Source organism: Nothobranchius furzeri, chromosome 3 (assembly GCF_043380555.1).
Source record: "Nothobranchius furzeri strain GRZ-AD chromosome 3, NfurGRZ-RIMD1, whole genome shotgun sequence".
NCBI classification, from domain to species: domain Eukaryota; kingdom Metazoa; phylum Chordata; class Actinopteri; order Cyprinodontiformes; family Nothobranchiidae; genus Nothobranchius; species Nothobranchius furzeri.
Window position 1 is genome coordinate 59,232,990 of NC_091743.1, and position 12,920 is coordinate 59,245,909.

General features: G+C 38.5%; 1 protein-coding gene across 1 annotated transcript; it reads left to right on the forward strand.

The window, feature by feature from the left end:
- Positions 1-2,257: 2,257 nt before the first annotated feature.
- On the forward strand, positions 2,258-5,747 carry pxmp4 (peroxisomal membrane protein 4). Its single transcript, XM_015959227.3, has 4 exons — positions 2,258-2,445; positions 2,884-2,946; positions 3,027-3,225; positions 4,831-5,747. Exons 1-4 carry the CDS (start codon positions 2,327-2,329, stop codon positions 5,098-5,100), a joined length of 651 nt encoding a protein of 216 aa, XP_015814713.3. The 5' UTR covers positions 2,258-2,326; the 3' UTR covers positions 5,101-5,747.
- Positions 5,748-12,920: the final 7,173 nt, after the last annotated feature.

Below are 12,920 nucleotides of genomic sequence, written 5' to 3' on the forward strand. Positions count from 1 at the left end.
GTATTGGATGAGATTGCATATCAGCGTATTAGACCATCATCTTCCTGTCAGTCCCAGACAGATTGTGAATGTTTAGATCAAAAGCTGTTACTGGTGACGTGGGACCTTGTGCTGTAAAAGGTCACGGCCTCGTCCCACTGAATGGTAGTCAGTTCTGTGCCGGTTGTAAAGAGACGTGTCATAAGAGCTCAATAGTTGATTAGTCTGCAGCTTGCACACGTCTCTAAATCCACAATTAGTCTTTAAACTTTCATCTAATGCTGTTTATGTAAATACATCTAAATATAAAATACTATGAGCTCTGAAAACACTTTGATTACCCAGATATAGATCCACTCTGATGAACCCTAGTTTTATAGGGTGTGAGCAGATTTTCTGGATTTTCTGTTGTCTTACAGCCCCTTTGGTGTAATCATGGAGGCTGATCGACATGTAGAAACATGCAAGTGAGTATTTTAGTATTACAAATTTCATTGTAACCCAAATTCGATTGTGCATTTGCTGTTTTTTTTAGCTATAATTCTTTGATAAGTGAAATGTAGTGGGTGAATTTTATTTATTAAGATCTTGAGTTTCTTGTATCAGTGACCTGGATTCTTTGGCGATAAATAAAATTAAAATGTGGAATGTGTGTTTTCATTTCAGTTTAAACTTTATTACCTTTAAGTCAGTTCTTTTAAACAAAATGTTCTAAATGAGCATGACGAAAAGACATTTGTGTTCTTGCCTGGTAAAAGAGAAAAATTCATCTTTAATTATCCATAATTTTCTTACATTTTGTGTCCAGTAACCCATATTTGCTTTTACTTTTTCTGGTCTTAAGCCCTTTAGACTTACTTAATTAAATTTATTTTGTGGCTTTGGCAATGTTTTCTGCAGCATAATCTGAAAAATATCAACACTTGACAGAAATTTAAGAAAAAGTCAAGAAATTCTCAAAGATGGATGTCATGAATGTAATTTTATCTGCTATGAAATATTTTGTCAAAATATTTTAGCTCCTCCACTTGTCTAGTTTGCTCATTTTAAAGCTTAATAGGGACTTGACAAAGAAGCAAAGTCCAAAGAGGTGACAAGTGTGCATATATTTATTTAAAGTTACAATTATAAGATTTTGAGTCAAGTACAAGCTAAATACATATAAAAACTTAAATGATTGGAGGTTTAAATTAAAGCTGCAAGCAGCGTTGTTCGGCCCTCGCCGCTCCGGCCTGGCCAGTCCAGGGCATATCCGGTGGAACAGAAACGTCGACCACCCCAACACCAAAAACCACGAACAGTCTCCTCGTCCGCACCTCACCCTGATTCAGCATCCCCTCTGAGCACACCATTAAACTCCACGTCTCACTTCTACGGCATACTCTTATCTTTACCACACAGGTGGAGTGATGACACAGACCAACTTGAATGCTAATCTGACCACGTTTTTTGAAGTCATTGAAGGTTAAATTTATCTAGGGGGCGCTGTGACCAACCACAGAAAAATCCCATTGAGGTCAGCTTTGGTTGACGAAGATGGTTTACTGTTATTTTGGCATCAATCAGACGTTGTGTGAGTTATCTAGAGCAAGTGAGCTGAAAGGTGCGAAGCTACAGGGATTTGAACCAACAACCACATCAATGTGTTTGGTGCAGTCCTGTGATGTCACAAGCCAAGTATAATGCCATTCTGACCTTGTCTTTAGAAGTTAATAAAGTTTGAACCCATCTAGGGGCGCTGTGACTTTACAACTAAATCCCATTGAGGTCATCAGAGATGGTTTTCTGTTAATTTGGCATCAATCAAACATTGCATTGGTCATCTAGAGACAAAATTGAATGCCATGAATGTTAAAGGTTGAGAGATATAAGCAATTGACTCAGAATTTATTTAATTTACTTCCCACCAGACATTTCCCAGTCAAGAGCAGAGGGTCCTGTGATATTCTTCTGGTGTTTTTTTCCCACACACAAACATATTTTAACCTGATATTTGTGGCTTTGCAAAATAAATTGAATGCAAAAATTTCTGAAATGCTGTGTGTGGTTGTATTTTGTCTATGTACAGTAAAAACTGATGTACATTTGCATTAACGTTTTTCAACATGGTGTAGGTGGCAAACTGTATCTACCATACAAAACTGGGAATAGTATGCAAGTATGTTGGACTGTACGTGGCCCCTCTTTAAATATTGTGGCCCCTTGATGGCCCCACCCTCAGAAAAATCCTAGATCCGCCACTGCCTGGAATGCGTGATACGGTGCATAACGCGAATACGGAGCGTTTTCATTGTGACACCATCTGCATGTCCTGCATTAATTTGTGTCCTCCGCCCTGCTGTCCGTCATGGCGGGTCCTGGTCCTGACCTGATGAGAACTATTCTGTATACAGTCAATACTATTTTACAGCAGGAAAAATATAAAGCAGCTTTGGCAGTTGTGAAGGGGTTCAGGAACGGAGTCGTGTGAGTGAAAAATAAGTTAGCTACGTTTGCTTAGCTTGTGCTCTTTTAGCCGATCAGTCAGAACCATTGAACTTGACCTTTGGTTCTAGTTATGCATGACGCTGGGATGCCATAACGTTAGTGATTATTACCATTTAAAGTAGCAGAATGGTATTTTGCATGCAACATTTGACCATTAATGTAATAAGAAAGTTTAGTCTCAAAAACAATTCAAGCTCTGAACACTAAACAGCTAAAACTCCCCTTTATAACAATATGTGTCGTCTTTTGCCTTTACGTCATTAGTTTCCTTCTCTGGGCAGAGGTTTAGCCTTTTGTGTTGGTACTTTTGTTTGTTTTTGAAACCTTAACCAGTCAGGGTCTGCTAATAAGCCAACTGTTTATTGTTTTAATGGTTTGTATGTGATTGAATAAATAAATAATGTCTTTTCTTTGAAGATATGGGGCCAAAATCAGAGCACCACATGCCTTGGTTATGACATTTTTATTTAGAAGTGGAAGGTAAGACATTTTGCACCCACCCCAATAAATAAATAACGCAGTATAACAAATCAAGGCTTTGTTTGTTTTTTTGTTGATAGTCTGAAAGACAAACTCAGAGCCATTCTGAAAGCCACATACACCCACTCAAGGAACCTGGCGTGCTTTGTGTTCATATACAAAGGTCTCCAAGCCTTACAGCAGAAGATCCAAGGGAAGAGCTTACAGTCGCACACGTTCCTGGCTGCCTGTGTTGGAGGATGGTTAGTGTTTGGAGACAACAACAACATTAATAGCCAGGTACGAAAAACAACAAATTATAGCCCCATTATTTGATTCTTTTTGACACACATTAATAAAGTTTAGTTTTTGCCCTTTTTGATAACACAAGACGAACATACCAAAGATAAACACATCATAGCCCTCCATTGTCTGCTTCACTGTCTGAAGAGGTTAAACAGTCCATGAACGAGGAAGTCAGTCCTACGTGATGTTCCTTCAACAGCTAAACTTTCTGGCACTTCTCTTATTTACCTGAAAAATGTTTTACCTCATCACTTGTTCTTTACTCAACACCAGACCTCTTGTGGTATGTACGAATGGATTTATTTATTTTTTTTTTTGCTGTTTTCCTGGGATCACTCCTGTACTTATATTTGAACAAGTATAAAAATCCTTTAGACATTATTGTCTTGACCAGATTGGTGATACATTACTGATTATTGCTGCTTTCATCCAAAAATTCTATCAATGACTTTGCTTTGAAGGGGACATATTGCAAAATCACCTTTTGTATTATGTTAGACCGACTTATCGGGCCAATATTTGACATTTTTATATATCTGTATCAGCTGATAAACCTCCTTACTAAATTCAATTTAGTTGGGCACATAGGCAGCCCGGTACTGCCTATTCACATTAATGAATGCTCTAAAAATGATTTGCCAAAACAAATTGTATTTACCAGTTTAGAATATTTAATAATTGGTCAGTTTACTGATTTATTGATTAGCTTTACTGTAGTTAGATGTCTGCTTTTAACACCGAGCAGTGCACAAAATTAACATTTAACTGTTGGTTAAATTCAGTGTTCAGAAGATTCAGCTTCTGAGATTTTGTGCATCCTCTGACATTACCTGTTACATTTGAGCATAAAGTTAGGGTGGGAAATGTCTGAATTTTTGTCATGAAAATTGGCCCAAAAAATCAGCAGCACAAACCGGCCATCGGCTGACCGTGACCTTTACAAATCGGAATCAGTATCAGCAATAGAAAAATCAATATTGATCAACCTCTAGCTCCAAAAAACAAAACAAAACAAAAAGTAGCAATTTTCTGTCAGTGTTTGGTCTTAGGAATGATTTGCCGTAAAGAAGTCGTTTGATTTAGAAATCAAAATAGAACCCCTCTCATGTGCAAGAGAGAGTTACTGCTAGAGTAGCAGCAGCTCTACTTTGAGTCTCTCCCGGATATCAGAGCTTCTCAGCTAATAGCAGCATGAGTGGGGGATTGGTGGACGTGGTCAGCTCCAGCAAGTTTAACTAAAGTGAATGAGCCCTGAAACTGCTCAATCTGGAAGGAAATTCTGAAATTGCAAACACCTTTAACGTTTTATAATCTTGTGTTTTATTTGCTTATTTGTTAATAATGATTGATATTGTTATTTTTTTCTAATACTATTTCGTTTTTTGTTCAGCATATTTCTTGCAGTTCCTTTAAAAACCACGCCTCTTGTTTGTGACAAAAAAGCGCACTCCCATCATTTTTTTGCTAGACTGTTTGACATTTTCCTTGGTTTACCAGGATTTTTCTACTTTAGAGCAGAGGGAACATCTTCCACATGTAGGTGGATTCATTTGTTTTCTGATCAACATTTGATGAACTTTCTTTCATTTTCCCACTTAGATCAACATGTACCTGCTGTCCCGGATCCTGTTTGCTTTGTCGCGGCTGGCTGTAGAAAAAGGACTCATCCCTGCACCCAAACAGGACCCTTTCCCGCTCTTTGCCACTCTGGTTTGGGGAATTGTCTTGTGGCTGTTTGAGTATTATCCTCACACTCTTCAGCCTTCTCTCCAGTCCTCCATGAATTACCTCTACCATGACAGCAATGTGTGGCACGACATCTCAGACTTTCTGGTTTATAATAAGCCAAGGACTGCCTCACCAAAATGAAGACTTAGTATTTGGTTTTCTTTATTGATTTTCTCTTTATGATGGAATTGGTGCACTACTACAATGTTTTATAATGACTTTTGTTGCACTTTAGCTTTTAATCACCCTTTTGTACATTTTTATTGGTGTAACTTTCTGCTTTTTGTTAAAATTGGGAAATTTTCATTAGAGAACATTAACATGAATTTGGTCAGCCACTGCTTTGAACCATTATAGTAGAAATAATCATTAGAAAAAAGGATTAAATAAAAAAATGCAAGATTTATATAGTATGCATTAAAAAAATGGTTTTCACACCAAAAAATAAATAAATAAAAGTATCAGGCACAAGATTCAAGTTACTGATAAAAATCATTCCATAAAAAAAATTATATCTAAGTTTTGTCTTGAAAACGATGAATGAAACCCTGACGTTCTCATTTTCTGGTGATATTTTTAGACTATAACTAATGACTAACCTTTACTCTAATCGTGTGATTCTTTGGGCTACAACAAATCTTTTTTTATGAGTTAATCCTCTTAAAGACAAGGAACTCCACAGGTGAAAGAAGCAAAGGGTGTGCATATCATGGGTTTAGTTAATTTATTTGGAGTGCCTGAAGGTGTGTCATAATTGCTTATAACAAATAAAGTTCTGGTTCAGAAAAGCCTGCTTCTGGTTTGTCTTGAAAAGCCTGAGTCTTTTTTATGCAACTGTACCAACCACTGGTGTGAAACGGTAACCTGGCTAGCCACCCTATCCACGACCCATAGATCTCAGTCGTGGGGTGGAATCTACGGTTGACTTTTAAACTGTTTCCACATGCTATTGGACAATGAACATCGTGAAGTACTCCCCGCTAAGTCATCGGGGCATACAGAAGACGCAAATACATCCTTTTTCTAAATAAAGGCCTTAAGTAACTATCTGCTTTCAACTCCCAAGAAAAGTCAAAGTCTAAATAGGCCAAAGATGCTAAAGCTATTTAAAACTAGCCGTCGCCATTTTAGATTTTCTGCTCCGTCGCATCATCCCACCTACCAAACTGGTACACTTGACTAGATCTACATCCATCCATTGTACACTTATCCGGGGTTGAGCCGGGTCAAAGGGGCAGCCAGACCGACATGGAGAGCAAAATCGTTTTCTGCTGCTGTTTGTCTAAATTTCTAGGCTTGTGAAATGGATTTTTCTGGACCAATTGAATTCAAGTTTATTTATATAGCGCCAAATCACGACAAGAGTCGTCTCAAGGCACTTCACATAATAAACATTCCAATTCAGGTCAGTTCATTGAGCCAATCAGAAATAATGTTTCCTATATAAGGAACCCAGCAAATTGCATCAAGTCACTGACTAGTGTCAGTGACTATACAGCAATCCTCATACTAAGCAAGCATATAGTGACAGTGGAGAGGAAAACTCCCTTTTAACAGGAAGAAACCTCCAGAGGATCCTGGCTCGGTATAAGCAGCCATCCACCGCGACTCACTGGAGATCGAGAAGACAGAGCAGGCAGACAAACACACACACACACACACACACACACACACACACACACAAAGACAAAGTAATGTGTCTATAGTTATATTGTGATGTCCTAGTAAATATTCTATTTGGTGAGAGATAAACTTTATTGTATTTGTCCTAGTGGATCTATAATTAAACGAATAAACTAGCAGTAGCACATCCGTCAAGGAAAGCAAAAAGTTATTATCAGGAGAGGGAGAATGTTTTAGTGGTTAGCAGCAGTGTGGTAGACAATGACACCCTCCACGAGGCCGCCACGGCTCAGCAGAACATTGTTGTAGCTTATCCTGGGGAGAAAAACACTTAGAGATAAAATAAAGTTAACAGCTGAAATTGCAGGAAATAATACAGTTAAAGAGCAGATTGTAGAAGAAAGCAGTAGAGTGTGAAAAGTGGTCAGTGTATCCTCCAGCAGTCTAAGCCTGTAGCAGCATAACTACAGAGATAACTGGATAATCTATCCTATTTAGATGGAGGCATGCTGGAGGCAGGGCAAGGGAGAGCCGTCTTTGCCGACTGTACACTCCACCTCCCTCTACTCCCCCACTTGTCCTGATTTAGGCTAACATCAGATTTTAACCATAGGCCCTATCAACTAAAAATGTTTTAAGCCTATTCTTAAAAGTGGACAAGGTGTCTGCCTCACGGACTAAGGCTGGGAGCTGGTTCCACAAGAGAGGAGCCTGATAACTAAAATATCTGCCTCCCATCCTAATTTTAGATATTCTGGGAACCACCAGTAGACCTGCAGTCTGAGAGCGAAGTGCTCGGTTAGGTACGTATGGAACAATCAGATCACTGATGTATGATGGAGCTTGATTATTAAGAGCTTTATATGTGAGAAGAAGGATCTTAAAATCTATTCTCAATTTAACAGGTAGCCAATGTAGGGAAGCTAAGACAGGAGAGATATGATCTCTCTTTTTAATTCTCATCAGAACTCTAGCTGCAGCATTTTGGACAAGCTGAAGACTTTTAGCTACATTCTATGGACTTCCTGAGAGTAATGAATTACAGTAATCCAGTCTTGATGTAATAAATGCATGAACTAGTTTTTCAGCATCACTCCTGGAAAGGATGCTTCTAATCTTAGCAATATTCCGAAGGTGGAAAAAGGAAATCCTACAAACCTGTTTAACCTGGGATTTGAATGACATGTCCTGATCAAAGATAACACCAAGGTTCCTTACTTTGTTCTCGGAGATTAATGTAATGCCTTTCAGGTCAGGTGATTGACTAAGCAATTTCCTTTTCTGGATTTCTGGTCCAAAGATGAGAACTTCCGTCTTGTCTTGATTTAAAAGCAAGAAGTTAAGAGTCATCCAATTTTTTTTTCCTCAAGACAAGCCTGTAATCTACCTAACTGATTAGGTTCATCAGGGTAAATGGATAAATATAACTGAGTATTGTCAGTGTAATAGTGGAAATGTATCCCATGCTGTCTAATGATTTTACCAATTGGGAGCATATATATATTAAAAAGAATTGGTCCAAGCACTGAACCCTGTGGTACTCCACAAGTAACCCTGGAGTATGAAGACGATTTGTCATGTACATTTACAAAATGAAATCTGTCAGACAGGTAGGATTTAAACCAGCCTAACGCTGTTCCTTTGATCCCTACAACATGTTCTAGTCTTTCTAAAAGAACATCGTGATCAACTGTGTCAAAGGCAGCACTGAGATCTAACAAGACTAGAACAGACACAAGATTCTTATCTGAGGCCATGAGAATATCATTTGTAACTCTCACTAACACAGTTTCAGTGCTGTGATACTCTCTAAAACCAGACTGAAATTCCTCAAACAGAGCATTAGTGTTTAAATGCTCACATACTTGGATGGCCACTATTTTCTCCAGGACTTTGGATAAAAATGGAAGGTTAGATATTGGTCTATAATTCATTGGGTCATCTGGAGCCATTTACTAAGGATAGATTGATTATATCTAGAATGGGGGCAGTAACCAAAGGAAAGGCTTCTTTAAATAATTTGGTTGGGATTGGATCCAAAATGCAAGTTGAAGGTTTAGATGAAGCTAATATTTTTGATAACTCTGAAAGCTCAACTGAATCAAAACGGTTCAAGCACAGATGAGGTTCTAGAGTCACCTCTGATGCTGCCTCACTTACTGAGGAAGAAGAAATCGCATTAGGGAGGATGTTAAAAATTTTGTTTCTAATAGAATTAATTTTACTTGTAAAAAATCCCATGAACTCATTGCTGCTGAGGGCTAAGGGAATAGATGGCTCAGAGCTATGATTCTGTGTAAGTTTAGCAACTGTACTGAAAATAAATTTAGGATTATGCTTATTCTCCTCAATTAATGCTGAGAAATAAGTAGTTCTAGTTTGTCGAAGCTTATTTTTATAAAGCACAAGACTATTTTTCCAGGATAGGTAGGCCTCCTCTTGGTGCGTAGAGCGCCATGTTCTCTCCAATTTTCTAGAGTTTTGTTTTAAGGCTCGTAAATGAGAATTAAACCAGGGAGCCAACTTCCTGTCCCTAATTACCTTCTTTTTTAAAGAGGCAACATCATCTAATGCCCCACGTAAAGAGGAATTAACATGATGAACTAAGGCATCAATTTGTGAGGGGCTAGAACTGAAAATATTGCCCTCTGCTACGTTCCGCTGAGATGCTGAGGACAGTAAAGATGGAACAGTTGATTTAAAAGATGCAACAGTGTTGTCAGATAGAGACCGACTATAGTGAAATTTACTTTGATGTCTCGAGAACTCAGTTATAAAAAACTCAAAGGTTATCAGAAAGTGGTCCGAGAGGACTGGATTATGTGGAAACATCGTTATTTCTTCACACTCTGCCATAAGTCAGCACAAGGTCTAATGTATGATGGCAGGAGTGGGTGGAGCTATGTATTCTTTGAGTAAAACCAATTGAGTCTAAGATATTACTAAAGGCTACATTGAGGCTATCATTTTCAATGTCCACATGAATATTAAAATCCCCCACTATAATGACCTTATCAGTATTTAGCACCAAATCAGATAAAAAATCAGAGATCTGATCCAAAAACTCAGAGTAAGGGCCTGGTGGACGATATAAAACTACAAACAAGAGTGGTTTTACAGTTTTGCAATCTGGATTAGGAAAACTAAGAATAAGATGTTCGAACAAACTGTAGCTATTAATTGGTAAGGGACTGATTAATAAGTCAGAATGAATAATGGTTGCTACTCCTCCTCCTCGCCCTGTACTTCAAGCAATATGATGATTTAAATAATTTGAATGTAGAAAATAATTGTAGTAATAACAGTGAGTGGATGTATGCAGACAAATGTTATTTTTATCTGGAGAATAAATCTAATGTGTTTTAAATTTGCTGTATTTAAATATAGTCTGGTTTTATCATTTTTACTTTTTGGTATTTTTTTAAATATTAGGGCACAAGTTATTTAATTGGGATTAAATAACTAAGTGGTTATCGGCCCACTGTGGTTAGCTAAAGCTTAACTGTTGGCTAAAAATGGTTAGTGGCGAACTAATAAGTGTAGTGACTGATTGGAAAATGTCTTAATCCTCTACGGGAGAAATTCATCCTTTGTTTGAAATAAACTAAAACAATTTCACAATAACTGAAAAACATCCTATGCTTACTAGATTAAAGTAAAACATTCAGATTTAAATGATCTAACCTGACATCTGTGTTTGAATTCAGTAATCACCAGACAGCTGACGTCAGGACAGCAGATAAATAATGAATCATTAAAAGTAATTACAGTTTAGTCTATAAAGAACCAGTGTTGCATGGACATAAAATATATTAACTGTTGAGTTGTCTCCCTGGAAACCGCAACGATGCACATCATAGAGATGGAGCACATACGTCATCATTTCTGGCATGGAACATGTGTTGGTTTTTATTCAGAAATTAATGCAATTTAAGAGTTAAACCAATTCACATAGTGTCTACTGTACAAGCCTGTGGGGGCAGTGCTGTGATCTGGGATTGCTGCATTTGGTTAAGTCTAAGTTCAGCAACAGGATGTGCTCCAAGAATGAGGTCAGCTGACTACCTGAATATACTGAATGACCAGGTTATTCCATCTTTCCTGATGGCACGGGCATATTCCAAGATGACAATGCCAGGATTCATCAGGCTCAGATAGTGAAAGAGTGGTTCTGGGAGCACGGATTGGCCGCCCCTGAGTCCAGACTTTAATGCCATTGAGAATCTTTGGGATGTGCTGGAGGAGGCTTTGTGCAGCGGTCAGACTCTACCATCATCAGTGCAAGATCTTGGTGAAACATTAATGCAACACTGGATGGAAATAAACCTTGTGACACTGCAGAAGCTTACTGAACCAACGCCACAGCGAATTTGTGCCATAGACAATGTATAGTTTTTACCATTAATCTCTGGAAACATCCATCAAAATTTTGTTGAAAAAGAATTAAATGATGCCCAGTTGTTGAAAAATATTGGCGGCTTTGTAACATATAACCATAAAAATCAGATCTAAAATACATGAAGTGGGTCCAAGACTTTGGGCAATGCCATCTTAGATGCCATGCTTCCTTTCTCCCGTGAGGACAAGACACACTAACTGATGTGTAACAAATGGTCACAAAACTTTCATTATTCATAAATATTGTTGTTTTACACATTTACCTCTTCGCTCATTGCCAGTGATGAAAGCGAGTCTGATGTGTTTGTTATTTTGTTGGAGGTTGGCCTGCCAGGGATTTTTGACCCTAAGGGCCATCCATTGGTAAGGTCTCACTCGAACACAAAAATACTGCTTGCTTGCTTGCAATGATTTAGGTAAGAACTGCCCCCCTATGGCCAGGGTAAATACATATCATCACTTTAAAGGTGATCCAACAAAATATTGGCATATGTGACTTTTAATTTTTGGTCGCGCCCTGAATTTTCCAATAAGCTAAATCGCAAAATTTCAGTAATTTGTTTGATAACGAGTTAAGAGATCTTTTCAGTGATCATCATTTATAGCTCTTAAGGCTCGTTTTGTAAAATAAACAAAGGGTTTGTGTCAAAACACTGCCACAGTGAATGTGTGCCGTAATCAAAGCTAAAGGTGGTCCAGTGTATTTGTGTGTGCTTTAAGATTGGCTTTGCAATTCTTGTATGCCCTCATAAGGTGATACAGGGACACCAGTCATCAAAAGAACTTGTCATGACTCCAAGAAAACACTCAGTCACCAAAAATGCATCCCTCCCACTTCAGATAGATGTCACACCAGCAGCAGAAGGGAGCAGCTGTTGCACTTATCTAGTAAATATGTGGAAGTGCGTCAGTCTGTGCAAACACCAGCCCAACACAAACTCCCACGTTTCCATCGGGTGAAATCATGAAGAAGATTTCATTAATCCATGTGTGGGAGTTTCAAAATGTGTTGAAAAAGAAATGAAAACAATTTTTTTCCTAAAGTATTTTTGCACACAATGACCTTGACATGATTTGCAGTGTTGTGCAAAAGTCTTAAACAACTTTGAAATTTCAGTCAATTCTGATGCTGAACATGACGACAGCAGGCAAATGTGGGGTTCAGTTATCCGAAAAAATTCAGCAAAGTCCAGAAAACAAACTCAAGAGATGCATCATCCTTTTATGCCGGATGTAACAAATCAAGTTGTTTTCTTCTTCAACAAGCTCTGGAATGATTAAGAAACAACAAAAAACAAACAAACATTTTAACTCATTTTATTTATCTACAATAAAATGGATAGCTGGATACTAAAAATCTTGGAAGTTCAACACTTTCACTCATCATCTTGACTTCTTTTCATTCAGTAGGGTTGAGGGGTCCGGAGGTCATCATGCATGAAGCGAGGCCACCTCTGGACAGGCCACCAGACCACCACAGAGACACACAGAGACAAGAAAACAGTCACACACTCACTCAATGACACCTAGCGGAAATATAGAGGCCCCAGTTAGCCCAACAGGAATGTTTCTGATCTGTCAAAGAAAACCTGTATATGCATGAACAGAGCATGTTACGTTCACTCAGAAAGGCGGTTGCCAGGATTTGAACCTATGACCTTTGTAGCGTGAGGTATCAATGCTACTAAGTGCACCACCCTGCAGCCCAAAGTTCATCAGCTCAGTGGCCTAGCGGTATGAGTGTCCATCCTGGGACTGGGAAATTGGAGTTCAAATCCTGGTTGGGTCATATCAAAGACAGGAACCCAATGCCTCCCTGCTTGATGCTCAGCTTCAAAGGGGTTGGATTGGGGGGATTAAACCACCCAATAGTTCCCCAGTGTGGCCCCACAGGGATTGGTCAAATGTGGAGGACCAATTTCATCACACACCAATGTGTG